This window comes from Ilyonectria robusta, assembly GCF_021365365.1.
Source record: "Ilyonectria robusta strain PMI_751 chromosome Unknown BGZ61scaffold_3, whole genome shotgun sequence".
NCBI lineage: Eukaryota > Fungi > Ascomycota > Sordariomycetes > Hypocreales > Nectriaceae > Ilyonectria > Ilyonectria robusta.
Window position 1 is genome coordinate 1,164,099 of NW_025764437.1, and position 27,927 is coordinate 1,192,025.

At 53.3% G+C, this 27,927-nt stretch overlaps 10 protein-coding genes and 1 non-coding gene across 11 annotated transcripts; 6 read left to right on the top strand and 5 right to left on the bottom strand.

Moving 5' to 3' along the window:
* Nucleotides 1–654: 654 nt before the first annotated feature.
* BGZ61DRAFT_442873 (uncharacterized protein) lies at nt 655–1,620 on the bottom strand. The gene is made up of 2 exons (XM_046244797.1): nt 904–1,620; nt 655–856 (listed from the first exon to the last, which is right to left on the bottom strand). Exon 1 carries the CDS (start codon nt 1,312–1,314, stop codon nt 991–993), a length of 324 nt encoding a protein of 107 aa, XP_046109432.1. The 5' UTR covers nt 1,315–1,620; the 3' UTR covers nt 655–856; nt 904–990.
* Nucleotides 1,341–1,658, bottom strand: BGZ61DRAFT_527960 (uncharacterized protein; the record flags this gene model as incomplete). Its single annotated transcript, XM_046253182.1, has 1 exon — nt 1,341–1,658. One exon carries the CDS (start codon nt 1,656–1,658, stop codon nt 1,341–1,343), a length of 318 nt encoding a protein of 105 aa, XP_046109433.1.
* Nucleotides 1,659–3,378: 1,720 nt separating this feature from the next.
* On the top strand, nt 3,379–4,674 carry BGZ61DRAFT_342743 (peptidase S8/S53 domain-containing protein; the record flags this gene model as incomplete). Its single annotated transcript, XM_046239535.1, has 2 exons — nt 3,379–3,687; nt 3,736–4,674. The coding sequence occupies 2 exons, from the start codon at nt 3,379–3,381 to the stop codon at nt 4,672–4,674; spliced, it is 1,248 nt and encodes a 415-aa protein (XP_046109434.1).
* A 1,944-nt stretch (nt 4,675–6,618) lies between these two features.
* Nucleotides 6,619–8,608, top strand: BGZ61DRAFT_412148 (general substrate transporter; the record flags this gene model as incomplete). Its single annotated transcript, XM_046243289.1, has 6 exons — nt 6,619–6,799; nt 6,850–7,179; nt 7,232–7,750; nt 7,802–8,207; nt 8,267–8,485; nt 8,525–8,608. Exons 1-6 carry the CDS (start codon nt 6,699–6,701, stop codon nt 8,606–8,608), a joined length of 1,659 nt encoding a protein of 552 aa, XP_046109435.1. The 5' UTR covers nt 6,619–6,698.
* Nucleotides 8,609–9,862: 1,254 nt separating this feature from the next.
* BGZ61DRAFT_341908 (uncharacterized protein) lies at nt 9,863–11,884 on the top strand (the record flags this gene model as incomplete). Its single annotated transcript, XM_046239465.1, has 5 exons — nt 9,863–10,162; nt 10,219–10,411; nt 10,464–10,760; nt 10,817–11,060; nt 11,110–11,884. The coding sequence occupies 5 exons, from the start codon at nt 9,863–9,865 to the stop codon at nt 11,882–11,884; spliced, it is 1,809 nt and encodes a 602-aa protein (XP_046109436.1).
* A 249-nt stretch (nt 11,885–12,133) lies between these two features.
* Nucleotides 12,134–13,728, bottom strand: BGZ61DRAFT_527964 (maintenance of telomere capping protein 1; the record flags this gene model as incomplete). Its single annotated transcript, XM_046253183.1, has 2 exons — nt 12,134–13,092; nt 13,146–13,728. The coding sequence occupies 2 exons, from the start codon at nt 13,726–13,728 to the stop codon at nt 12,134–12,136; spliced, it is 1,542 nt and encodes a 513-aa protein (XP_046109437.1).
* Nucleotides 13,729–15,050: 1,322 nt separating this feature from the next.
* On the top strand, nt 15,051–19,197 carry BGZ61DRAFT_527965 (uncharacterized protein; the record flags this gene model as incomplete). Its single annotated transcript, XM_046253184.1, has 2 exons — nt 15,051–18,807; nt 18,860–19,197. 2 exons carry the CDS (start codon nt 15,051–15,053, stop codon nt 19,195–19,197), a joined length of 4,095 nt encoding a protein of 1,364 aa, XP_046109438.1.
* A 1,228-nt stretch (nt 19,198–20,425) lies between these two features.
* BGZ61DRAFT_127419 (ribosomal protein L14 domain-containing protein) lies at nt 20,426–21,779 on the bottom strand. Its single transcript, XM_046237109.1, has 5 exons — nt 21,467–21,779; nt 21,076–21,123; nt 20,764–21,010; nt 20,537–20,614; nt 20,426–20,478 (listed from the first exon to the last, which is right to left on the bottom strand). The coding sequence occupies exons 1-5, from the start codon at nt 21,478–21,480 to the stop codon at nt 20,446–20,448; spliced, it is 420 nt and encodes a 139-aa protein (XP_046109439.1). The 5' UTR covers nt 21,481–21,779; the 3' UTR covers nt 20,426–20,445.
* A 301-nt stretch (nt 21,780–22,080) lies between these two features.
* BGZ61DRAFT_t50 lies at nt 22,081–22,163 on the top strand. The gene has a single exon. It is a non-coding gene; the product is annotated as a tRNA-Lys (tRNA).
* A 976-nt stretch (nt 22,164–23,139) lies between these two features.
* Nucleotides 23,140–24,242, top strand: BGZ61DRAFT_343436 (uncharacterized protein; the record flags this gene model as incomplete). Its single annotated transcript, XM_046239596.1, has 2 exons — nt 23,140–23,557; nt 23,611–24,242. 2 exons carry the CDS (start codon nt 23,140–23,142, stop codon nt 24,240–24,242), a joined length of 1,050 nt encoding a protein of 349 aa, XP_046109440.1.
* Nucleotides 24,243–24,401: 159 nt separating this feature from the next.
* BGZ61DRAFT_382245 (fungal-specific transcription factor domain-containing protein) lies at nt 24,402–27,878 on the bottom strand. The gene is made up of 3 exons (XM_046242660.1): nt 26,778–27,878; nt 26,363–26,725; nt 24,402–26,309 (listed from the first exon to the last, which is right to left on the bottom strand). Exons 1-3 carry the CDS (start codon nt 27,549–27,551, stop codon nt 24,549–24,551), a joined length of 2,898 nt encoding a protein of 965 aa, XP_046109441.1. The 5' UTR covers nt 27,552–27,878; the 3' UTR covers nt 24,402–24,548.
* Nucleotides 27,879–27,927: the final 49 nt, after the last annotated feature.

Here is a 27,927-nt window from a genome sequence, read left to right on the forward strand (position 1 = left end):
CCGCAGCCCTTGTGGTGCAAAAACTCGAGGAATAAGGTATTAAGGTCAGAAAGAGATAGAGACCGCCTTGACCGTTGAGGTGTGGTCCTAAAAAATTGTTCAGGCATACCACGAACTTGCATCATCTCAGCACGAGAAAATCATTTCCAAAATTGAGTAACTTTAAATCTATACATCGACTAAAATTTAGGTCCTTCTTTGAAGAGACTGGTGCGGAAACCGGCGCGAGGACTTGTGTTAGCGGGGACGGAATCTGCATGTGACACAACCAATATGGGCTTAAGTATAAGCATCAAGTTAAACTTGAAGTTGCCGAGGAGTTCAAATCAGGCTCGATACAAGGTAGCAGATAGCCGTTTTCTCCTTTGAGCTCCGCCGCCGGGCAGCGTCTCGGCCCGTTGACACAGCGGACTTCTGAAGCGATTGGCTACCGCACGATATCAGCGCCGATGGGATAGCATCCTGAGCCTGGACTGGTGCATAATTGTTTCCACGCTGTAGAGATAGATAGACGATCTCATATTCCAGAGTGCGTCGTTCCATGCCCAACCCTGCGTGCAGCAACGGTCTAGGAAGGAGGCCAATGCGCCGGCGTGAAGCTGCATGGACTTTTGTAGGACCAATGGCTGCGGCAGCCACGGCATACACGCGACTGTTTTCGGTAGTTAGTTCCTGAACTAGGGCTAGACGATCAAAGACCGCCTAAGACAAAGCCTAGGATACTCTCAGGGGTCAGGGGGCTGACAAGCAGGTTCTAGTGATGGCGGGTGTGGCACGCCAGTCACTGCCAAAGTTGGGTCCCTGGCCGTGGAGTCCATGTTAGACCGACCCGTTGTCAGTGCCATCCGTTATATTTCTGTTGATCCATTAGCAAGCTAGAGTTGTATGTCTCATGATACACACCTCTCTGAAAAACAACCACACCAGTCCCATGGTCCGATGGCTACCTGTGGGATAGGGCAGTCTAAACGTTAGGGTGGGTGTGTTTCTTTAGTGACGTCGCATCCAGCTCTTCCTTTTAGGTGCTGCTTCCGTTAAACTGAAACTTGACAAATGGAACCCATCATTGTTGTTGGTAAGGATTCCCCAACGAAGGACCTTGGGTAGCAATAGATGGGCTTGCCATTTCTGATGCCACGACTGTACTCGTTTGGCCTCAGCTTCTGCTGGTTTTGGCAAGAGAAAGGCTTGGTCACAGTAAATGAGATCTAAAGGGGGGATCAGCGGGCCGAGACAAACCTGTGGTGTAGGCTCGGTATGTGGGAGGATCAGAACAGAAGTCGATGTCGATGCAGAAACCAATAGCAGTATCATTCTAGGGCATCTAGAATCACCAACTCCTAGTCAGGGGTCACGACAAACAAAAGGTCTTCGATCCATATCCATAGCATGGAAGGATTGTCGTGATGTGGGGGGACTGCATAGCGTGGTTCCGGGCTCATGCCGCATATGAGCAGCCAGGGTGCATGGGGCGGCCCGAGATATGATACGCCAATGTTGCCGATGTTGCCAAGGAACCGGGCGAACTTTTGCAAGAATGCAGCGCTGATAACGAACCCTGATCTGTCTGGCTCGAAGTGGCGGACAAAGAAAGCGTGGCGCGAATACAGGTTGACGATGAGGAATAAAGGATGAAGGATGAAGGATGAACGGAGCATGGTTGTCTCGCAGCCGAGGTGGATCGCCCACGACATCTGCAACAGGCCTATATTCCCGAGTCTTCAGTGGGTCGTTCCAAGCCGTTCCAGGCAGTCTCAGCACTTTTAACGCTGTACCTTAGCACCTCACTTATCTCTACCCCACTAAATCTACCGGCCACGACCCGTTGAATCTTATCTCCAGGCGCCGATCCTTCGAATCGCCCCTGCCAGCGATCACATTCCGCCTTCGAGTCTCAACACCAGGCCCTCGATCACGACATCCGTCCACGAAACAAAACAGACGCTTCCGGGAATCTGCGGGACACCTCCTTGCTTAATCTTGTTTTCTGCCGTCGGACTCGCGTACGAATCAACAACGGTGGCTTTCGCGACCATCCTAACGGCCGAGCAGACTAGAGCCTCAGTTCCGTCACATCATAATGTGTTCCCTTCAGGCTGAGAGGCCTTCATATGGTCCGGCCGGAGCAAGGACAACCCTGAGCTTTAAAATTTAGTACCTTCAAGCCTAGTGTTTGTATCTCATTTCCTCACTAACCTTGCGTTCTTGAACAGCCCCTCCAGCAATGATGGGCACTTGAGACGGCCGCAATATCCCAAAAGGGAAGTTGGAAACCTCTTGACCGGGACACCGGAGGATTAAGGGTGGAACCAACCCCGGCCGGCTTTCACTGCCATCGAGCCTAGTCCTTCAAGGGTTCGTCCGCCAAGAAGCTCTGACGTGCTCAAGTTGGGGAGAAGAGCAACTACTCCGATGGCTTGGTGTATCGACGACAACCGCAACACGCTTGGGTTTATGCGCCATTTCCTGCTTCTAACATGGCCTCCGAACGGCGTTGGCCTCAAACCCGCTCTCCAATCGCCGAAATCTCGACCGTCGCCGTCCTTCATAGGTCGTTCATTATCCGTTGCTTCTACGTTGAGGATGATATGAAGTTTGTTAGCTAGGTCCCGGTCTCTACGTGTTGATGCTTTCTCAAAGCTTGATTGACAGTCCACCTATCAACAGTCGACTTGCGCTGATCTTCACACTTCTGGAAGAGTAAAGTCAACCACTTGTCATCAATTCCGCCCTCGGTTTACATCGCATTCCGATAGAGTCCGCTTGTAACCGTCGAGTCTATCCACCCTGCATTTTCTCTACTCCCTTGTCTCCTGCTTCCTCCAACCCTTAAGCTAGAAGCCATCCAACATGTCCAATGGATCCCAGTATAAAGCCCCTGCTACATCGCCAAGGCCAACCGTCTTTCCAAAGTTCCTGGTCGAATCTCGTTTGAGGCTACAGTGCTACATCTTCTACCCCCGGGCGTCCACAGTCTCGAGAACTTTTGTGCGTTCATCTACGTGACATTGCCTTCCTGAGTCCAGTCTTCTCACGCCATCCATCTTTGCCTTCCGTTTTCTCCCATCGACAACCGCACGATCAATGCACATGGGGTAACTCATCTTGCCCTGAACAGGAAGTTGATTACAGTGTCGCCGGAGATGATGCAGCCATCCTAGCTGCAAACGACATCAGTGCTTCTTTAGCCTAGAGCTGCCACAGGCTCGTTGAAACCAGGCGTCAACGTCACGATGCCATCTATAAGGGGGGTAAGCTGTAGGCCAAGAAGGTATATAAGACAGTCTTACATCCTCTATATATTTATGCATACTTCATAGTCACTTCAACGACTTCAGCATCTTCTTCATCTCGCTACCCATCTACTATCTCTGCAAAATGGTTAACTTTACCAACCTCGCTCTTGTTGCTACTACCCTCCTAGGGTACGCTATTGGCGCTCCAGTTGAGCGTGACAGTGGCAGTGTTGTCAAAGGCAGCTATATCATCACCTTGAAGTCTGAGCTTAAGACTGATGACCTCGAGAACCACTTGACTTGGGTCAACGATGTCCACAAGCGCAGTGTCTCCAAGCGTGACAGCCAAGCCAAGGGTGTTGAGATCACTTATGACGGTGATTACGGCTTCCATGGCTATGCTGGTTCTTTTGATTCCGATACCATTGAAGAGATCAAGAACAATCCTGAGGTAAGCTTGGACGCAATTACCCCTCAATAGATACTAACATATTGGCAGGTTGCTCTCGTTGAAGAGGATAAAGTCTGGAAGCTGCAATACATCAAGGAGGAGACTGAGTTGTCTCATATCGCCAAGAAGGCCTTGACTACCCAGTCCAGTTCTACTTGGGGTCTTGGAACTGTCTCTCATCGCAGCAGTGGTTATACAAGCTACATATACGATACCGCTGCTGGAGAGGGCACCTACGCCTACATCGTTGACACTGGCATCCGTGCCACCCACAACGAGTTCGAGAGCCGCGCCACGGCTATATGGTCTGCCTTCAGTGGCGACAACGCGGACACCAACGGCCACGGCACTCACGTCGCCGGTACCATTGGCGGCAAGACCTATGGTGTCGCCAAGTTGGCCACCCTGTTAGGCGTAAAGGTCTTCCAAGGCGATGAGTCCACAACCTCCATCATCCTTTCAGGCTACAACTGGGCTGTGAATCACATTGTCAACAACGGCCGAGCCTCCAAGGCTGTCATCAACATGTCTCTCGGTGGAGACTACTCTGCCACTTTCAACAACGCCGTCGCCTCTGCCTCTTCCTCCGGTGTCCTTACTGTCGTCGCCGCTGGAAACGAGGCCCAGAGCGCTGCTAATGTGTCTCCTGCCTCGGCAGCGAGTGCAATCACCGTTGGTGCCATCGACAGCTCCTGGGCCATCGCCTATTACTCTAACTACGGCACCTCCCTCGACATCTTCGGTCCTGGCTCAAGCGTCCTGTCCGCCTACTACTCCAGTAACTCAGCTACTGCTACCCTCAGCGGTACCTCCATGGCCTCTCCCCACATTGCTGGCCTTGCTCTTTACGGCATGTCCGTCGAGGGTGTTAGTGGTGTCTCTGGCGTCACCAGCTGGCTCAAGTCGGCGGGTACCGCCAACGGTGTTACTGGCACTCTCCGTAGCTCTCCGAACTTGATTGGCAACAACGACAACTCTTCGCAGTAAATGTTTCTTGCCAGCCGACGAAATTGCAACGATGGATGATGAATGATAAAGGACGGATGAGCGCTTTATTTCTAGCGGAGAAGGAGGCGGAAGTCAATAAGCTACTGAGCAGGGAAGGGGGAGGTCTGGGTTTGTTTCTTTGTTTGGCCCCGAGAGCACAAGTTGACAGAATGAAATATATGACGTCTTGGAGTGGATTTCTCAGTCTAGTAATTGCGTGTTGCTGGTATCCCCGGTAAAATCCTTTTCCAGGAGCATTGTAAATGTGGAGTTCTATAATGATCGGTTTCTGAGTTAGCCGCGACCACTCGAGGTGGTTTGTTCTGATTCTTCACTCCGCTGAACTGCTGCAAATAGCGACACTCGACTAGGCTAGTCCGCCGTAGTTTTAGGACTCTGACGACACTACCGGGTTCTATCGGACGACCTGGTGGGACCATCCTCCCCAGTAATCCCTGACAAATATTCACGTACACTCATCTCGTGTAGGTTGGTCACAAGAATGCTTATACTACGTAGTATGCGTCAAAACATTTGCAAAGCTGGGATATCCCGTTTTCTTTTCTTGTGAGAAATCAGTTGTGAGGCGTGATGCTGAATTGTGGATTTCGTGGAGTACAGTGGGGAGATGGCGGCGGTACGTGCTCAGATATGTTTTATTGCTTTTATCCGTATAATTAAGATGGGACATATAATCCAAGCATGGCCAGAGTAATCGTATACATACACGAGTCGATACATTAATTGTTGATGATTAGTAAAGTATAATTCAGTGTACTCTCACAGCCCAAAAGGCTTCACGATCTAGCGAGATATGGCTTGAGTTAGACGACTGGTGCTTGGATTCTTAATTACTGAAGCATCATGAGTCGTCAAACGGGCTAGGGACCCTTGGTCGAATTACTTGATTTCTCCACTGCCCGCCCCTCTCTTGAAACGCTGATCAATATTCCATACGGATCAAAAACCGGCGGACCAAACGGCGTTAGTCTCGTAGGGCGAGAACCGTGCTATCGACTGTGGCTTCTCGGCCGTGTCTTGGCTTGATGGGAACTGTTCATACTTCAACGCCTTTCTTGCTTTTTAGCCGGCTGGCCTCTGATGCAGTGATGCTGACATGGTTAGGACTTCCTAATTGAGCGCAGGGCAACCCTCCCGTGAGATACGGTAGAATTCCTTGATAAGGTAGTCTTGGCATTGCACTCAGGTCTCAGTATCTGTAAAACCCAAGAATCAGAGCATGCGCCTAGTCCTGGCTGGCACGATGCATCTTGAAGAATGAAGACCTACCCAGGCCCCAAACTCTAGGCAGCCATTTAAAAGAAGTGCGGTGTAACATCAACCCTTATTAATACGCGGGTTCATTGGGTCTCTCTTCTCCGCCGTCGGTCCTTCTCATAAAAGTGGCCCTATTTAGGCTCAAAATACCACATCTCGTGAGCAAAACAACGTGGGGCCAGGATTTAACGTCACATCAACGAAGCCCGAATCCACCCTAGACGCCGATCTCTCCATCACGCCGCAACCGCTTTGGCGTCATGGCGAGAGGCTTTAGTCAAGAATGGTCGGAAATAACGTCAAAGGCGTCTCGGAAAGGAAAGGTGTAGCGAAAATTCTTTCACGAATCTCAAGGGTCGACTCCACGTTTGAATGCAACGTGGAGCACACAACATCCATACGACCGACAAAAGTGCTTCTGATTGCCTATTTAGGTCCTCATTCCGCGGTGGGTTATTCCAACCACGAAGCTGATGGTCGGTTCAGTCAGACGGCGACCTGGAGACTCCCGTCTGGGGTCCCCGGATTGGTGAATGAATACTTTTCCCCAGGGAACACTCCAGCTGGGGTGTTTGCGAGAATTGTGGAGAAGTGGGAAACGTGCATCCTCCGCAGTATAAAGGAAGCAAAGATCTGCAATGAATAAATATATGTAATGTCGCAGTAGTCTTGTAGGATTAAGAAATCTCTTGTCTTGCACTTATTGCGCTTTTATTGCTCTTTTTTTCATCCTCAGAGCCGTCATCATGGAGACAATGGCAGAAGAGCGGACGAAGCTCGCTTACAAGAACCGGTGGAAGACGATATATAACAATCCCAAACTAATCGTCATCGCGCTTTTTGCTTCGTGAGTACCAAATCCTACCTACTCCTGCTGCGTCCTAACACGCTTGGAAGATTTGGTGGTTTCGAATATGGCTACCAGCAGGGTGTCCTAGGACAGTCCCTGGTCATGACGCGCTTCAAGGACAACTTCCCGTCAGTTGTAGCCTCCTCCAGCGCAACGGGCTGGCTGACCTCAATTCTCCAACTCGGAGGTATCCTCGGCTCATTGTCCGCCGGTGTGCTGGGCGAAGTCATCTCTCGAAAGTATACCATGTTCTCAGCCTGCTGCTGGGTTATTCTGGGTAGCTATCTCTACTGCGGCGCGACGTACCATAACCCGGCTATGTTGTACGCGGGACGATTCTTCACTGGCATTGGTGTTGGAACCTTCAGTGGTGTTGGGTAGGTTCATTCTTCATTTGCCATTCATGCCTAAACTGACATTGAATTGCAGTCCTCTCTACAACGCCGAACTATCAGCCCCCGAACTACGCGGATTCCTCGTCTCATTCTACCAATTCTGTACCATCTTGGGTATTATGCTGTCTTTCTGGATTGGATACGGCAGCAACTACATTGGTGGTCACGGCGAAGGGCAGACCAACATGGCATGGATGCTTCCTTCCATCATCCAGGGAATCCCGGCTGTGCTCCTCGCCTTTGGTATCTGGTGGTTGCCATTCTCCCCCCGATGGCTCGTCAAGAAGGGCCGCGATGAGGAGGCACTCAAGACTCTCTCCTATCTTCGAAAGCTTCCTGTGGAGCATGAACTCATTCAAGTTGAGTTTATGGAGATCAAAGCGGAGTGTCTTTTTGAACAGCGAAACTTTGCCAAATCTTTTCCCAACTTGGCGGCCAAGGAGCAGGGCAACGTATGGATCCGGGAATTTGCTGGATATTACCAGATCGTCAAAACTTGGGATAACCTCAAGAGAGTTGCGACGGCCTGGTTGGTCATGTTCTGGCAGCAATGGTAAATGTGCAATCAAAGAACTGCATGAGCATGATGCTAACAACGATACAGGTCTGGAATTGACGCCATCATCTACTACGCTAGCAACGTCTTTGAGAGTCTAGGCTTGACCGGCGGAACTCAGGCGCTGTTGGCTACGGGTGTCACTGGTGTCGTGTTCTTCGTCAGTACACTACCGGCGATGGCCGTGATTGACAAGGTGGGCCGAAAGCCAATGCTCATCGTGGGATCGGTGGTCATGTGGATTTCCATGGTTCTCGCAGGCATCATCGTTGCTGTGTACCACCACGACTGGAACGCCCACGTGGCTGCGGGATGGACCGCTGTGGCATTCATTTGGGTCTACGTGGGGGCTTTCGGTGCTACTTGGGGTCCTGTCTCATGGACACTTGTGGCCGAGATCTTTCCCCTGTCTATCCGATCTAAGGGTTCCTCAATTGGTGCTTCCAGCAACTGGGTAAGTTGCATCGTTGTTGGTCTGGAGTATCGAGACAAAGTGCTAACATGTCCATTCAGCTCAACAACTTTGCCGTTGCCTTCTACGTCCCTGCCATGTTTGAGACGCTTGAATGGGGAACGTACATCTTTTTCGCGGGCTTCCTGGCTGCCAGCATTCTGTGGGTGCATTTCTATCTCCCCGAGACCAAGGGTGCAACTCTGGAAGAGATGGACCGTATTTTTGGGAGCCATACCGGTGAGGAGGATGCCCTGATGCTGGAGGAGGCCAGACGAGATGTTGGCCTGGGATTCGAGTTGGAGAACAATGCGCTCAAGGCTGAGAAGAGACTTGTGCAAGAGTCCGAGGAAATCGACTCTCCTACACCGTCTCATCATGAGGATGTTGAGCCTGGTCGATAAATTATGCATTTGACGTTGGGATATCGCCGGTACTTCCTGGATGATTAGGGAGTGACTCTTAGTTCTAGGGCAAATAGACTTCGCAACTGACACTAAGTAGATATATGATCGAGTCACTTGAGAATTTGCAATATATGTCTAGGTTCTCTCAATTACAACCGAAACCCCATTTTTTGAACACGGCCAAGTTTCGACAAACAAGTTGTTTCAATAACCACATGTTCCCTTTCTTAGCCGACGCAACCAAATTCCGACCAAGAGATTCATGTCGAATTTTCTCTGTCATATGCTTCACCAAGAATTTAATTTTTTTTAAGCTCTGGAACCCAAAAAGAACGCTGAAGCCTGAAGGTGTATTTAAAGTCAAGTTTACAGCTTGAGGAGAATCAGAGGTACCCTGTACTTGGCGACAGGTGCCGCTAGCCGTTCGTGGCTGGGGCGGTGTCTCCACTCCAATTTTCCTTAATACCAGGACCGCAGAGAGAATTTTCTTCATTCAACAACACACCAAGAATCGCTCGTCTTCAGGTGCGATCTCCTCCACGCGCCGCAAGTGCGGCCGTGAGCACGACGAAACCATCAAAATACGTTCATTGCGCTCTCACCCACGGTAGGTATCCTTTCCTCTGTTCTTTGTCCTCTGTCCTCTTTCCGCGTCGGGGCCACCTCCGACTGCAGTGTTTTCTCTCCAGCCACTCATCTATCTACGAGTCTTCCTCGCGAAGGTCTTCCACGAGCGATGCGTTTTGTACTGCTCGCGTGAAGTAGGCTGGGGTTTTGCAAGTCTCTCCCTTCGGGGGAAGATTTGATGTAGCTGCTAGACCAAAAGGGCCATCATAGTCCACGTCCGTTGTATCCATTTATGGACAGAATCCTACACGGGTGTGGCTCCCAGAGCACCGAAATTCTCTTGATATCTGTCACATGAATATTGTCTCCCATTTCAGCGTATTTTGATAGCCGCGCATCGCGCATATCGCCGTAGCATGAGTGATGACGGCATCGATTCCTTATGTTCGGATTCGAGGGTGGTACCAAGTACATGTACACACTGCCAACAGGATATTCTTTTGCATGCAGACTAATCTTCACATACGTCACCTGGCATATGTAGGCGACTAAATAATCAGACCATACGTATATACCTATCACGCCCTCCTTGGCGACACTCGATCAACCAGGTTTCTTGGTGAATGCTTGTCATCTATCACATCTCCCAAAGCTCATCCGCGTTGTATCCAACGTAACCCAACCATGTCTCCAAGCTCTTCAACCCCGAAGTTCCGCAACCTCCCACTTAGCACTAGCGGTCCCATTGACTGCGCCCTGACAGGTGCTGCCCTTCTCAACTCGGCCTACTTGAACAAGGGCTCTGCATTCCCAGCCGATGAGCGTCGTCAGTTCAATCTCACCGGCCTGCTCCCCCAGGGTATCCAGACACTCGAACAGCAATGCAAGCGCGCGTACCAGCAATATTCGACACGAGCGGATGATTTGGCCAAGAACACATTTCTCACGTCTCTCAATGATCAAAATGAGGTCCTATACTACAAGGTAGGTCACGGTCTTAGAGCTTAACTTAGTCGTTGTTCCGGGCTTACCGGATGAAGCTGTTGCAACTCCATCTTAAGGAGATGATGAGTGTAGTGTATACTCCAACTGAAGGCGATGCCATCCAAAATTACTCTCGACTATTCAGACGCTCGGAGGGTTGTTTTCTCAATATCGATGACCAGGACAGAGTGCTTCACGATCTAGCTCAATGGGGGAAGCCAGAGGATATCGACTACATCGTCGTGACCGGTTCGTCCTCATAACAACTCCACTAAAAACCCTTGACTGAAGTAAACGGCAGATGGCGAGGAAATCCTGGGCATTGGTGACCAGGGCGTAGGCGGTGTCCTGATTTCCGTCGCCAAGCTCGTATTGACGACGCTTTGCGGCGGCCTTCATCCAAATCGCACCTTGCCCGTCGTTCTAGATTGCGGGACTGACAACGAGGACCTCCTGAACGACGACTTGTACCTAGGCCTTAGACAGAAGCGCGTTCGAGGTGAGAGGTATGACGCTTTCGTCGACACTTTCGTCAGTGCCGCGCGAAAACTATACCCACAGGCTTATATCCACTTCGAGGACTTTGGTCTTGGCAATGGTGAGCCCTTTTGGTGCGTCATGGTGGCCAAACCGTAACTGACAACAGGATCTCAGCAAGACGCATCCTTGATCGATACCGCCCTGAGTTCGCCTGCTTCAACGACGATGTCCATGGCACCGGCTGCGTTACTCTGGCGGCCATAATGGCGGGCCTGCATGTGAGCGGCCAAAAGCTGCCCGATATCCGCATGGTTGTCTTTGGAGCTGGCAGCGCTGGCGTGGGTATCGCAGACCAAGTTCGGGACGCTATAGCTGCCGAGGGAGGTATCAGTCATGATGAGGCTGCAAAGCAGATTTGGTGATTACAAGATCCCTGCTATCATTGAACTCAACTAATCAATGGAAAGGTTGATTGACAAGCCCGGCCTCCTGACAACTGATACCGACACCTCGGACGCCCAGAAAGGCTTTGCCAAAAGCGCTTTGGAGTGGAAATACAAAGACACAACACTCCAGTCTGTCATCGAGACTATCAAACCCAACGTCCTCATCGGTACATCCACTGTCCCAGGCGCCTTCACCGAGTCCATCGTCAAAGCCATGGCCAAAAACACGCCTCGCCCCATCATCCTCCCGCTTTCCAACCCCACACGCCTCCACGAAGCCAAGCCCGCCGACCTCCTCGCCTGGACCGATGGCAAAGCCCTCGTGGCGACCGGCTCGCCCTTCGATCCGGTCACGGGGCCGTGGGGCGAGTCGGGTGCGGATGTAACGATCGACATTGCCGAGTGTAACAACTCGGTCGTCTTCCCGGGGATCGGCCTCGGCTGTGTACTCGCCCGCGTCGCACACCTTACGGATCGCATGCTCGTTGCTGCTGTGGAGGGTCTCGCAGCACTGAGTCCCGCTCTGACTGACTCGACGGCGCCCCTGTTGCCAGACGTGAGCTCCGTCCGTGATGTGAGCGTCAGGATCGCGCGGAATGTCATCCAGACGGCCATCGAGGAGGGTGAAGCGATGGAAGAGGACATCCCTTCATCCGAGGAGGAGCTGGAGGAGTGGATTCGAGAGCAGATGTGGAATCCGGTATATAGGCCACTCAAGTTTGTAGAGATGGAGGGTGCGACCAGAGCGGCAAGAGGAGAGTTGAAGAGGGCGGGAACATTCTCCACGGAGACATAGAGACTTGACAGTACAGTATTAGCAATTTCATTTAGATGTGTAGCTTTATAGGTAGCCTTCAGAGTATGTATTGGTTAACACTACGGAGATGAACAAAAACAAACAAGACGTAGCCCGTATTCAAAAAGTCCCTTAAGAATTGCCAGAAAGTTCCAAGAGGAAGAACATTACATCGAGAGTCGCCGAATCCTAACGCCGCCCAACATTGCGATCACCACCTCCCTGGGGTTGGTGCCACGATAGGGGGGTTCAGATGATGCCGGCCCGAGCAGCCTCGCCACCACCGTCTTCGACGAGGTCCTCCATCCTTCGCTTGCCCTTGCCCAAGCCACCCTCACCTACTCCCATGCGGCGCGCAACGTATCGTTGGGCAACAATGCCAACAGAGAGGTCAAGGAGCTCCTCCAGCCATTCAGCAACCCACTCCCGTGGATCGACACCACCACTCTCGATGATATCTCTGATCTCCTCCGGGATCATAACCTCGGGAATATCCTGGCCCTCATCGTTGGATCTGGGAGTCAACGGGGCCGGGGCATCAAGCCACTGGACCCATCGAGCAGGGACAGACTGGCTGACGGTAGAAAACTCGATACCATGAACAGGATCGAGGATAAAGATAGCGAAGCAGATGATCTCCCCAGTCTCTTCCTGGTCCTTGACATCCGAGGACTCCTTCTCCTTTTCGGCAGAAGCAGTGCGAGCGAACAGAGCATCGTCCTCGTCAATGCAAATGGCTTGGACAGAGAGGAAGAGGTCGGAGGTTCTGACCGGGTTGGTCTCACTCAGGTCTTCCGTCGCTCTGAGCTTGGCCTGCTCCAATCCACCGGTAGCGGCAAAGTATTCGTTGGCGTACGATTCGGCACTGGCACGACACAACTTGGTTCCCTCAGGCAGTCCGTTGATTAAGCCGAGTTCGCGAGGAGAGTCAGCCTGTCTCCACCATGGACCATCGCGCCACCCAGCAGCGCTGTCGTTGTTGCGGCGGGAGCTGCTCTCTTGGCCGCGCTGGACGACGAGGAGGTCACCACCTTCGACCTGGGACATGACACGGGCGAAAACGCCATGAATGAGAGGGTCGAGGGAGGGGTAGCCAACGATGTCGTGGGTAATGTGGATAAGGAGGCGCTCGTGGGAGCTGATAGGAGGAGCGAGGGTATGTAGGATGTTCGTAAAGGTGGGAAGGGCGCGGTGGCGGAGTTCATCGCCTAGTTGTGGGTAAGCTTCATCATCAAAGGGGAAGGCAGATGATAGTACATACCATACTTTTGCAGGCTACCAACGTCGATTCCCTTGAGGCCTTTGACTTGCTCTGCCCACTTCATAGCCTCCTCATTCTGTTGAATCTGACTGACGGCAGCTTCAGCCTGCTTCATGGCAAGGCTGGCTGTGGCCGTGGCCGTGGACAAGATGCCACCCCACCATCCACCGCCAGTGGACGGAGCGGGCGGCTCCTCGACGACCGGCTCAACGGCGGGCTTCTTCTCTGACTCGTGGGCATCAGAGCTCGTGGCACTCGGGGTAAAGGTCGTTCTCAGACTTCTGGCGCTGTCGGTGGACTTGCGACTAGCCATGGCAGCCCTGTCGTCACCAGCGGGAGGCGTCGCAGTAGAGCGTCGGGCGGCGACATCCTTGAGGCGGGGTGTATGCGGGCGGGACGGCTGCTCGGAGGCCAGCTCAGACTCAAGGTCGGCGAGAATGTCCTGGTCCGCAATGGCCTTGGAGGCGGCCGATGTGGGCTTGGACTTGTGAGTGGAAGGCTTCTTGGGCTTGGTGTCGATGCCGGAGAAGAGGTCGTCGAGGTTGTCGTCATTGGCGACGGCCTTGGTCTTCTTTGAAGCCATGGTCGAAGAAGTCGCAGAGGAAGACGACGATGGCGGGTGGTTGGTTTTGGCTGCAAGTGCAGTAGATGTGACGGACGCGTTGCTGATGAGATGATGGGTGGGGTTACGTGGTTGAGAGGAAGAGGTCAAGTATCATGTGTAGGTACGAACGTAATCGTCGGAAGGCTGTTTGGCACAGGTGCGGCAAGGCAGTTTAGGGAGTGACACTGGGTTAGGAGCTCCCTAGCGACAAACCAAACAAGGGTAGGTGTCTGGTCTGGTGAGAGGGCAACGCTGGGTTGCCATGACGCGGCAACCGAATTGGATACGGCAACAATACTGGAATCAATGCTCAGCACTTTGGAATTATTATTTTCAAGTGGAGTGAATAGATATGATTAACATGCAGACTCAGAGCGAAGAACAGATGCATCACAAACATGTGCAGTTGCTTGTAAGTCCATGTGGTGTAAATGGAGGGGGTCAGGTACTACGCTTGGTACTCCTGCTACGATCATCCACTGCGGAGATGTCACCCAACGTGGGACATGCATAAAGTACATCCAAGGTACCGATCGGGGCCAGCAGCAGCGGTCCCTAAATCGCAATCTGCAGCGACAAGCCGCCCATAAATAGCCAGTGATTAGGGGCCCAGCAGGCGCTGTATCCAGTAACAGCCGTGGCGGCCCAGTAAGAAGCCACGGAATGACTGCCCCAAGCCCGACATGGCCTAGGCCCGTGTCTTCCCGCGCTGGCGCTCCTTATTGGCCAGCAGCGCCCGGCGGAGGAACCCCGGAGAAGGGCTCTGGCCGGGGGGAAGGTGCCAACGGTACGTACCAGCCGGCCTAGGTTATTGGTCGGGAGCGCGGACAGCTAATACAGCGACGCAGGCCTTGGCTTATTCGAACCACGACACCTCGAGAAAATCGACGGCAACCACATCAAGGCAAAGGAGACGGCCCATCACCGCGTCTCTGATATTTGGCCCCAACCATCATCGCGCTCTTCTGCAGGAGGCTGGTCTTTCCTCCGCCGCCTGAACGGCTCTTTGTCCCTTGCTCGTTGCCCCTGCGTTTGCCCCCCGTCTTTCAAAATTCTTTCGCTGCCCTGGCTCATTCAAACACGCCTCATCGCGGCCTCTCTCCCATTCATACGCTCCCCGTCCCAAGCCCTCCGCCACGCAGACCACCTTCTGCGCCATCTCTCTTCATTAGTCGTCTCCCTCTCAATCATTGGCTTCTTTTGCGCGTCTTCTCCTTCCCCCGCATGACGCCGCTCGCGGGCCTGGCTGGCCGCTACACGTCGCTGCTGTACTTCCCAGCCCCAGCCCGTCTCAGCTTACCATGGACCGGTCGCGCCGCACAACTCATCGCCGCCGCCAGCTAGGGGATTCTGCATCTCCTGTCTCTGCCTCAGAAGCCTCGTTTGATCTCAATTCATCCACGAGCCCCGTGCTCGCGCATATTAACACCACGCCCCAGTCCGCTCACAGTGCGGGTGGTCGCCGCTCCAGCAAACCTCATCAGCGCGCCTTCACTTTCTCCCCACCGGGCCCTCACCGTGGCCTCAATCTGAGGAAGCGCTCCTCTATCATGGACAACTACTCCATTGCTGATGACGATGAGGATGGCCCCAAGAAGGGTGGTCACAGTCTTCGGAAGCGCGCACGCGTGGATTACACCTTTGAGCACATCGAGGACGATGTCACTGTCCCCAACTCCAGCTCCTCAGCCCGTGGTAGAAAGCGCAGGCCTGATGTCAATTTCGATACTGAGGACTTCTACGGCACAGACTCCAAGCGGAGGGGTGCTTCCATGGGTGCCGATACCCCATCCACCCGCCGGAGAAACCCCTCGCGGAAGTCGAGCGAGATGAAGGCATACCGCGAGCCCTTTGAGGAAGATGACAACGATGTCCAAGACACCATCGAAGTTGGCATCTCATACTCGGATGTCGATGAAACAGAATTTCAAGAGCCCAGCTATTCAAATCATTCATCACCCGCCAAAACGCCGCCAGTGCCCGAGAATGGAGCCCCGCCGGCAAAAAGCAATCATCAAAGCAAAGATCAAAGCCGTCCATCTATCGAGGATGCCACTCAGATTTCCCGGCCACCTCCTCAGACTACTCTTGACTCCTACTTTTCCAAGGCCCCTCTTGAAAAGTCTGTCTCTCAACCTGCAGAGCAGTTGAAGAGTGAGTCTGCAAAGGTGGAAACGACAGCCGAAGAGCTACCTTTACCGCGTACCCCTACTCCTACTGCTGACGTCGTTGCGCCTACCGCTGCAGTTGCGCCTACGAATGTCGTTGCGCCTACGGATGTAGTTGCGCCTACGGTTGCGCCTTCGGATGCCGTTGCGCCTTCGGATGCCGTTCCGCCTACGGATGCCGTTGCACCTACGGATGCCGTTGCACTTGCGGATGATGTCGCACCTACGGATGATGTTGCGCCTATGGATGATGTTGCGACTGCAGATGATGTTGCTACCACGGATGCTGTTGCCGCTACGGATATTGCTGCTACAGATATTGTTGCCGCTGCTGATGTCGTTAAGGCGGCTGATGTCCTTGCGACGGCTGATGTTGTTACACCTGATACCATTGCGGCGACTGATGGTGTTGCAACTGCTGATGTCGCTGCGCCCACTGAAACAGCTACTACTACTGATGTCGTTGCGCCCACTGAGGTCGTTGCGCCCACTGAGTCCATTGCAGCTACTGACGCTGTCACGGATGCTCCCTCAACTACTGCCGCTGAGTCTTCGGTCAGTGAATCCACCCCGCCACCAATCGAAACGCACTTGAATGGTGAATTCGTATCAAGTCCCAAAGAGATTGTCGAAGAGCGCCTTGAACCTTCCAGCAGTATCAAGAAAGAAGCCGAGGTGGAAACTACCAACACCACCCGTGTGTCACCGCTTCAAGACAATCAGGACAACGAAAGCATACAGGACAACGAAGACAAAATGGACATTGATCCAGTCGAGGAGCCTGCGCAAGACACTGAAATGGCTGAGTCAGGGTCTGAACCCCTAGAACCGGAGCATGATGTTTCTACAACACCCGTTCTAGAGATCCCCAACGATGTTCCTGCATTGCCTGAAGTGACCAGCGCAAATTCAGACCTAAGCAAACCAGAGGAAAAAGAGGACGCAACAAATGACAAAGCATCAGATTCAGCCCTCGCGTTGCCCGATGCAACCCAGTCCTCAAATTCACCTCAGAAACTACTCACCAAGGAAAGCCCGGTACCTAGCGCAAGCCCCAATGAAATTGAGGCATCGACCCCTCCACCGCCAGTAGAAACGAGCGAGCGTCTTCCTTCTATACAACCAGAACCGAAGTCAAGCCCTCGCAAGACCGCACCTCCTCGGCCAACTATGGCAAGGCCACAACCCACCCCTGTTGGCCGTTGGTCCCATCTCACGCCCTATGTCGATGGAGAGTATATTTCGTACCCCGAAAAGAAAGGCCGTCTTGAAGAGGATACTACTGCCGACGAGCCCACTCCCGACGGCAAAGACACCGATCGAGAAGGCATGGACATGGAACCAATGGTGGAGGACAACGATGACAACACAGCACTAGAAGCGCCAACACCTGCTCTCAACACTCCTACTCGGGGCTCGCCGGTTCCTGACTCGACAGATCCTACTGCTTTCAACTCGCCAGCTCCGGGTGGAGAGGACCCAGATGATGCCGACGTCTCTGAATCCCAGGAGCCTCCCGACAGGCGCCGGTATTTCAAGTACCGCAAACTTCGCGACCCTGAGGAGTACATTTCGGCTATTGAAAACTGCGAAGATATGTCCACCACAGATCTCTACGAGATCCTGGAAGCCATCAATGTTTCATTAGGCCAATGGCAGCAGGAATGGACTGGGTTGGGCAAGGTGGTAGACGACTATGAAAACGCACTGCGCCGACGAGCCGCAGACACCAAGTACGAGTCTAGGACCCGTAACTTACACCAGCATGGTGTCAACTACGAGGAGCCAGACTTTGGCGTCAAGGGGTACAAGGCCCGGGAGAAGGAAGGCATGACCGAAACTCGCTACCTCCAGGCCCAAGACCGCATCATGGCTGCCACTTACGGCTTTGAATACGACCCTCACCCCTCCAAGATTGGTCGGCAAAATCCAGAGACACAACAGGTCGGGATCATGACACGCGGGCGGTCATTGCGCAACCAGCCGAGACAAACCGCCAAGGCCACTGAGACGGATGAGGTAACGGGCAAGCGGAACCGGAAACCAGTTCAACTTTTTGACCCAGCAGCTGCGCAAGAAGTCAGCCGAAGTTCGACTCCTGTTCCAACTGGCCGGGGTCGCCGACGAAAGAATGCCAATGGTGATGCCGAGGAAACCCAATCCAACCCCAATGCTAGCTTCAACACTGACATTGTTTCCGATGGCGAGGATGCACCTCAAAAGATCAGGCGCAGGCGTGGCCCGCGAGCCAAAGGAGCTGTGCCTAGCATCGTTGAGGAGCTTCTTCCAGAGCAGGATGAAGACGAGTCTGCATATAACTACGAGCCCGCAAAGCCCACTCGACGAGGGCGGGGAAGGCCGGCTATTAGATACGAGGAGGCGGACCCCAATGAGTTTGTCGAAGACGAGCCCCAGCCGGAAATGAAGCAGCCGAGACGACATCTCCTGACCCTCAAGATCCCAAAAGGCAAACACTTCAGCGAACCTTCCTCTGCCATCACCGATAATGGAGACTCCCGTCCATCGACGGCTTCTTCGGAGGAGTCTTCGCACACCGCCGAATCTTCATATTCGTTCCGACCTAAACGGCAAAAGCGGTTCCGCGATGACCCTGATGGAAGCGAAGAGATTGCTCAGGCCCCTCCCAAGAAAAGGGGCAAGCGAGCAAGTGGTGTTATACCCTCCAGTGATGGGCCCGTTCCCTCGTCATTGGGTCCTACCTCCGAGCCGTCGTTGACTCCCAATAATCGCAAGGTACATAAGATCAAGGTTGTGCGGTCTGGGCCAGAGAACCGGAATGGCGTGCCACCTGCCAGTGAGGAAGGTGAGGAGCCTCAGAAAGACTACAAGTCGATGACCAAGTCCGAGAAGATGTCGGCATCTATGAAGAGTACGTCCCGTATGTCACCTCCGATTTGGAACAAAATTCTAACGATTCTTAGACCGATGGGCAAATGGCAACATGGCCGGGGCTGTTGAAAAGCGAAAGGCGACGCTTGCTGCGAAGAAGGCTGCCCAAGCAGCCGCAGACCAGAAGTTGGGAGTGATTGCCCCCAAACCCAAGGGCAAGGCAGCGTTGAAGAAAGAAGCTGCTCTGCAGTTGCAGCAGCAGCAGCATCAGCATCAACAGCAGCATCAGCAACAACAGCAACAACAGCTTCACTTGCAGCAGCAGCAGCATCTTCACCAGCAACACCCACAACATCCACCACACCAGGGTGGAAATCCCGGTTTCGTCCATGGCATGCCTAACATGGGCTACCCATATCAACAGATGTGAGAGGGAAATGCCCATCGCACTCCGGCTGTCCTTCTCGATCTACATTTGCATCCCTTCTTCCTTCCGAGTTGATTCCCAGACACTACACGAAAAACTGGGTTCTGAGGGGCGTGCCCTTCAATGCGGTCTATGTAGCATTCACATCAGATGAACGGGGGACAGTACATACAGCCGCTCTGTATACTATGGATATTCAGAGGGTTTTGGATGTTTCACGTGCCTGTACACTAGATCGACTTTCTTTCCTTTTTCCGCATCCGTCGATTGGTTTCTTTGCTTTTCTGTGCTTATTTTTGGCTTTTGCATCATCATAGGGGGTGGAAGGTGTGTTGCCCGTCTCTGGGCTTTAGCACTGGGGAACTGTGTACCGCCAAGGTCAATGAGCCTTCGATATCGGTTTATACACACTTTTCCCGTAATTCAATTTTCTCAATGTTTGAGTCCTGACGTCATTTGGTGAATTGAAACGGGTGTTGCACTAAGCTTACCAACTAAACCGCTAGCCAAAGAGTGAGTCGAGATTTTGCGAGCGACGTACGAAGTAGACGACATGATTTTTTACCAAATTTACCGCTCACGCTTTGAGAATTAAAACTAGAAATGAATGGGCCTGAATAAACCGGTCATACACACATGTTCAAATCATGACTGTTAACAATTGTCATTTCCAAGAATAAAACACACTTTAAGAGCATTCGTGTGCGAAATACAGGGTACGAATACTACAGTATGTACTCGGAGACATCTATCTCTGCAGCTGACCCACATGGCAAACTTAGACCACAACCTGAGAAATCTGTAATTCCTTGCAATTATTCTCTCTCTCCTCGCCAAGGGCATTGTAATCAGTCATTGGCTGTTGGCCGTATTGGTCACGGCACTTCCCACGGAACTTCCCATAGAACAGACGACATACGAAAAGACCAGCGAGGGCGAATTATCCTGAATCATGAAATCGAACAATGGGGGTACAACGCATTACGTTCAAGCAGACACACTCGAACTTTACAAAACAACACGGCGAGAAAGGGTCACAGGGCCTTGAAGTGATTTTGTTTTGTCCTTTGATGTGATGCCTTGGTATGAATCATCCTTACACGCCGCAACCGAAATGCAGAGCCTGCCAATCCAGCGACTAACTTCCCATTCCGCCGAATCCCCGAATATGAGGAAGAAGGGGCTTTCGCGCTCTATTTGATCGCATGGGGACAGAACCACGCCTTTTGTCTTTCCTCTCCCAAAAGCACCTTACATCACAACACCGGAGTTGCTGGCAATACGCTGCGAGGCGGGTTAGCTGCTGCAGGACGATGCTGATGGTATTTGGAAATTGACTTACGGGCCAGAGCTCAGCAGCCTCCTTTCCGACGGGGCCAGTGATGGCGGATCCCTTCATCTCACCCTTGGGGTTGACGATCTGCCAAATTTCGAGTCAGCCAAAAGTCCACACGCAATAGCCATTCGCCCAAACATGGATGTCGTGCAGGATGATTTGCGCCACTTGTACACACAACACACTACACCAACCCCACCACGGGAAAACAAATGGGACAGGATTCCACATACGACACCGGCGTTGTCCTCAAAGTACAGGAACACACCGTCGAATCGCTTCCAGGGCTTGGACTGGCGGACGATAACGGCGGGGTGGACCTTCTTTCGGAGCTCGGGCTTTCCCTTCTTGACGGTGGCCATGACCATGTCACCGACACCACCAGCGGGCAATCGGTTCAGGCGAGCACCAATACCCTTGACGGCGATGATGTACAGGTTTCGGGCACCGGAGTTGTCGGCGCAGTTCATGACGGCACCACTGCAGCGAGAGTTAGTTGGACCAGGGTCGAAAGATCGGTTCGGGAGGGGTTCGAGGTGACGTACACTGGGAGACCCAGGGTCATCTTAAGCTTGCCACCAGGGGCACCACGCCTATACGCATTATCGTCAGTGTGCGGTCCACGTTGAAGTCATCTCAAGCGGTTGAATCTCTCTCTGCCAGATCCATGTTCGGGGGGTTGCGTGCGAATTGTCCGTCGTCCATCATGGTCGAATTTTGTCGAGAATAACGAGCGAGCATCGAGCGGGAGAGAAGCAGAAGCAGACGTGGTCGTTGGTAGAGCGTCGGTGATCGAGGTTGCTCGTCGTTTCGTGCGCGGCCGATTTCGTCCCCCGCCACCATGACCAACACGGCGAATCCAGGTTTCGCGCGACCGTCCCGTCACGGAAATGGCAGAGATCTCGAGGCAAATGAGTAGAGCTGAGGCAGACTTACGAGAGTTTGGCCATTGTATCGGAGTGTGTGTGGCGTTACTTCGTTAGAAATCCGTGCCGAGTCTCGAGATGCCGTCGTGAACAAGAGCTTTTCAGGCGAAATTTTCCCAATGAGATCTGTGGGGTGAGAAACCCTATGGGAAGCGAAGACCCACCACGTGACGATAAGGCGCTTATCGCGAACGACATGAAAGCCCAGAGGGTCCACAGCCAATCAGAGGGACGGGCGCTCACTCAATGACTGTGGCCCGCCAAGGGGGTCCTACACGAAGTGAATAATTCACTGAGTTGAAATGAATGGAAATAAATATAGAGGACCCTGTATGTGTATTTAATTAAATTTTCCAATATTCCAGTTGCCATTTTTATGTAGAAAATACCCAGAAAATAGGCCATTCTGTGAGCCACAACCCTCAGCGCCTGTCAATAATACGACAATGTCCAGGCCCGTGTAACTCCGCCAAGTGGATCCAAAGGCACAACCCTCAAAAGCACCCCTCCAATAACGACACAAGATTGAGCATCCCACCAAGCCCTGACTCCCACCAGCTTGCTTCATGAAGCGTCTTTTTCGCGCTTCCTCCAACGCATCGGGCGCCAGTTCGTGCGAAGCACGCCCGGTTAGCTCAATCGGTAGAGCGTGAGACTCTTACGAGTGCGCGATCTCAAGGTTGCGGGTTCGACCCCCGCATCGGGCTGTTCCTATAACACACTATAATCATGATTGAGAAGTGCTTTCTTTTTTTTGCCGTTCTCGACGGTGAAGTTTTTTCCGTGATGGATGGATGGTACTTGGGGGGTGAAGCAGTGTTACTTGTGTGTTTGCGAAGGATTGTTCATGTAATTCACATCATCTTCATTATGATCTTGCAAGAGGAGGAAAATTTATGTCATCGCTGGTGTATTGTCGATGGTGTAACATGGTGGGCCTCTCTTTAGTCGCCACTAAGAAGAAATAGCACTACCCTACACCTTGTTTCTACTTTGTATGGTTTATGATATGGCGAAGGGGAAACTCATGAGTTGGGGGGGGACTTTTCTTGTCTAAGGATAGGGGATTTGTCTCATATGTTGACGAGGCCATTCATTGGGCACAAATCGTGGGCTTTTCTTAGTGGTGTTTCTGGTCGTTGCGCGGCTTTGCTCATCCGACGTTAGCCTTTTGTCGCATGTTCGCATCGCACCCTACTCTGATCAGCGAATAAGACACAAGCATTGAACCGTTCCTGATTACAGGACACACGAAACAATCAACTAACAAGATCCATATCTCCAAGTAAGACACGCACCAATTATCTCGGTTCTCGGCTCTCGGCTCTCTCTACATTACCTCCGTGTCCCCCGCACTCCCCGCGCCGGCGTCTCGTCCGCCTTCACGGAGCCGAACAAGTGGACCTCGGCTTGGACGTCAATAACCGTCAGTCCCCACGCGCCACACGACGTCACGGCGAACCGCACCGTCTGTTGCGGTTCACATTGGTCAGTTACGCTCTCAGTGAAGGTCGTTCAGCAGGCCCCATGACTCCCTCGCTCAACGCCATTGGGAGGTCCCTGTCCCATCTCCATCTTCTCCGCCGCAGCTTTGCCACCGTGTCCAGCTGTGTCTCTTGTAAGCCGAGACCAGTGCGACGGCCTTCCCGCTTCTCGCCCTACATCTCACCCGTTACATACGCCATGGCTCCTCAGATCAACTACTCATCCTCCGCTGAGGGCACGCGCCCGTCCAGCGAGCCTAGACCAAGCTCTTCGGTGCTGCTGCTCTCGCCGCAGAACCAGGTCCTGCTTCTGCACCGCGTGCAGACGTCGACGTCCTTTGCGTCGGCGCACGTCTTCCCCGGCGGCAACTTGGATGCGTTCCACGATGGGACTCTCCCCGCCGTAGGGTCACCGGACCGCCATCAGGACGGGCTGGCGTACCGGCTTGGGGCTATTCGCGAGACGTTTGAGGAGACGGGGATCCTGTTGGCCAAGAAGGATGGCGAGCTGGTTAACCTAAGCATAGAGGAGAGGGATGTGGCGAGGAAGAAGATACATGGAAACCAAACCAGATTTCTCGACTGGTTGGAATCGCTAGGCGCCGAGCCAGATACTGGTTCGTAGATCAAGTTATCTCTTGAGACTGGCTGTTGCTAACTCCCATTCAAGACGGCTTGGTTCCCTTCACCAGATGGATCACACCCGCTATCAACATCAAGCGCTTCACCACCCAAATGTATCTCTACCTGCTACCTCTAACCCGCAACCAAATGCCTTCAGAAATGCTCATCCCCACGCCCGACAACGGCGTCGAGCACACTGCTGCCCTCTTCGCCCCAGCCCAGACCTTCCTATCCCGGGCTTCTACCAACTCCATCATCCTGTTCCCTCCGCAGGCGTACCTCCTCCGCCTCGTCGCCAACATCTTCAGCAGCACGGCCGCGTCCCCAGAAGAGGGCCCACTGCACCTCGCCTCACAGCGCGAGAAGCTGCTGGCGTTCCTCTCGAGCGTCCCTACGGCGGAGACGGAGAAGGGCAAGCAGCACAACACGGCGCTCATTCCTTGGGGTGATAAGGTTATGAGCCCGCACACGCTGTTTGTGCGGAAGAGCGACAAACGAGTTGTCCTGGCGCTGGATAAGCCGGGCCCGGAGCTCAAAGACTCGGGGAGAGGCGGCGACTGGTCAAGAGTGGTTCTGGTCAACTTTGGCAAGGGCGGACCGACGAATGTGGAGATTCGGGGACGAGAAGAAATATTGGAAGAGGAGCGGGAGAGCAAGACGGATGAGCAGAAACTATAGAGTGGCGTGGCATATAGAATTGTGCTTATAGGCTTGTATAGAGCATGCCCAAAAAGTCTGGCATCTATTCTGTGGCGACGACTTTTGACTGGACATGCCCTGGACACGCACGTTTTCCATAAACCAGATGAGAGAGTTGAGCAGCGAAATCACGCCAATATACATTGAGAGTGGAACTATTCATCTACAGTCCTATGTGCATCCTTGAAACTCCACCGGGTATCATACAACGACAAGCAAGAGCTCACAAGTTCAAGCGTGGCTACCATACCGTCTACCAGTTGCCCGCCCTTCCCATCTATCTTATCACCACTTCTTTTGCGTTTGATTGCTCTCCATTTCCAGGCCCCGGATGCTCTGGCTCCAATCCTGCCAATTAAACTCCTCTCCCAACATGTCGGTGTCTTCCCCACCCATATCACCAAAGGTAGCGTTCATGGAGGTGAACGGATCCGACCACAAGTAGGGGGGCAGGTTGTCATCCTTGGGGAGTTGCATTGGATGAGGCATCTGCTGAGGCATTTGCTGTCCGAGTGTGTTATTTTGCATCTGGGGGGTTGGGCCCGGAGCGCTGCCGCTGTTCGTATTTTGGGGGGTATTCTTCATCTCATGGTTGCCTAGGTCGTTGAGGGGCCAGAATGCTGTCAAGGGCATCGCCACATCTTGATTCATAATATCTGTCATAAGGTTCATGGCAGCATCCGACAGCTCAATACTGGATGGGACGTCTTTCCCGCTCGGTGTTTGAGGCGGTGAATTCACCTGAGGTCCAGGTCGCGGCTGAGACAGGTCACGCCGAGACATCGTGGGAGATGTCGTGGTATCTTGACTAGTCGAGGAGACCCATGGTGCGGGCCCTTCAGGTCGGACCATCACGCGCCATGCATCTCTGATTTTCTCCATCTTGCCTTCGGCGCCTGGAGCCGTCCCGAAGCGGGCATGCGTAGGGTTCATCCTCTCTTCAAAGTCCAGTCGGCTGGCCTCTTCAGGGTCCGCCTTGAGACGAGCAATCTCCGAGGCACGATGCTTCGTGGCCTTGAGGGAGAGCTTCCTTAGCGGTAGGATCATGGCCGCGTGGTCCTCGTTCTTGGGAAGCTGAGTAGGTGACCCATATCCATGCAAGGCCTGCCACCCACGCTCCACGAGGGCTGTCCATGGGCGCCGGCAGCTCTCGACCAAGTAGTAGGCCATCGCATGCCAGCTGGTATATGTCATGAATATCCATTTGTACTGCTTGCATCGAGGGTCCGTATTCAAGATGTGGCTGTACTCCATCATCTCAATAGCCGCAACATATACGCGGTGCCGAGCCTCGTCGGTAAGCTCTGCATCGGAACCCGGGAAAAGCATTGGTTGGTAGATGACCAGGCACATCTTGGCCATGATCACTCTGGCTATCATGGCGGCCATCCAGTACAACGGGTCCGTTTCATGGATCACGACATGCTTGAGAAACTTGGTTTCCACGCCTTGGTAAACCTCGATAAGCATTCGTTCCCTGTCCGGGAGGCTGGTACCATTAAGGGCCATTCCCCTTGGGCACAAGGACGCCAATGCAGACGAGGCCATCACGAGGCGCCTGCTAAGAGCGCATATCTCGTAGCGAACAAGAGAGATGGCAGAGTCAGACCGTGATTCCCTCGGCTCCGGAAACTCCGTCGACTCTGGGCTGATATCTGCGTCGTTAATGTTGCTTGGCATTTTTGTGTCAAATGCGCGATCGCTAATAGCAAGATCGGTTCCTAGCTCGTCGACAGACCGAAGATCGAGGATGAGCAACTGCCACCAAACTCGCCTTCTCATCTCCGTCTCAAACGGACTCAGCCCAAAATGGGTACCATCACGATGGAGGCCCATTCCTCGGGCAAGGTGAATCACCAGGCCAGTGAGGGACCAGCAGAACCGACTGTCATCCTCGCACCTGACCACTACGAGGAATATCGTGAACGCTTGCATAACCATGAAGTCTGACGCGTGTAGAAAATTCGCCTTGGCGAGGGCTTGCTCAACGGCAAAGCGATACTGTATGAGAATCTCTTCCTTGGTGGCACCGAGATTGGTTTGAACCTTTGGCCCTGATAGTTAGTCGACTGGTTTGACAGAAGATGGACTCGACTTACCTCATCAGCGTCAAGTGAGTTGATGGCGGCGTAATAGATGGCGAATACCAAGCATTCCTGACCCGGGGTGAGCTGGCTTTGATTCCTCCTCACGTTACGGAATAGTTCCTCCGTTGTCGGAACATGCACCAGTTTGACGAGGGGTTCAACATTTTCCTGGTACACGGACCATAGGAACGGTACGTGAGAGGGTAGCGGGTAACACTTGGCAAGGTTGACATCCGCTGAGCGGTATCCGAGGATGAAAGCATGGTGGTCTACCGATGGAGCACTGGCCGGAGAGAAATCAGGTGTTGCTTCGTAGTCAGACTCGTCTGATTCCTCATCAGTCAACTTTTGCGTGTCCTGGCGGATCGAGTCGAGCTATTAAATGTCAGCTGTACTGCGTACCAGTGCGAACTCGATCAGCACATACTTCGTCGTTGAGCTTTGCCCAGAATCCACTGCTGACGTATCTTCGGCCGCCGCTCTGCTCATTCAAGACAAGACGCCCGAATTTCTTCTGGAGTTCCTTCTTTTGCGCTGCGTCGTTGACATCGCCAGCGGGTTCGTTCTCCTTTGGGCTGCCGCTATGGCAGCCAAACATGTTCGCACTGGATGCTTGCCTTGGCGGGAAGGTAGTTGACCTGTCGGATCCCGCGGCCAGCGCATTGTTGTGGACCACATCAGGTGAGCTCGCCGACGAAGGACCCTTGCCTGCAGACTCGACCTCGATCTGTCCGCTCAACTCCTCGACGATTCCCTCCAGTTTCCTCAGCCTCTTGACGAGCTCTACCTCGCGCTGGCTCGAGTTCTTTGGGGGCGCATTGGGGTCTCTGGGGCGCGGCTGGCGCGGAGCTCGACCGGGGGCGGGGAAGACGCAGGGAATCTGGGCGCGGCGGCAGTTGGAACAGGGCATCTGCTTGTCGCAGCGCACCTTGCGGCGTCGACAAGTTACGCATGATCTGGGGTTTATAGCGGGAGCTCCGGAGCCGCCGGCGGCTGGAATCGGGCCTGTGTGGGCGTCGGGGCCGGTTGTCTGATAGACGGTGACATTGCCGGACGAGCGCGAGGTTTGGCTGGGTGTTGGGGTGCCTTCTTGGTGGGTGGCAGACGGCGATGAATCGTTGTGGTGCGCGGCCGGATCAGCTCCGTTTGTCATATTATTGAAGTCATAGGTCATGGCTAGACTCTCAAGATAGCTCGTCATGCTGGCGCTGTGGTCGTCGGGGTCGTCGGGATCGGAAAGTGGTGATGGTGGCGCGGGGGGTTGTCAGCGACCAGACGTCTGCTAGGCAGCGATGAATTGGATGATGGACGCGGGGCTGGGCGCAATGAAAGCCATCAACGAGATATGAGGACCTGCGACTGGTGCGGCAGCTTGCGAATCATGGGGAGACCGTGTCGGGAGGCAAAGCGACGAAAGGTTTTGAGGCGCCGACGGATGAGGTTGAAAGAGAAAGTGGGGGAGTTTTGGAGAGGAATCGCTTTGTTACGCCTGGAGATAAGACGACCGCTAATACCATGTCTTTGGCCGCCTATGACGCTGCTGAGGCGTAGTGTGTGACTCCTTCAGCGGTTGGCCA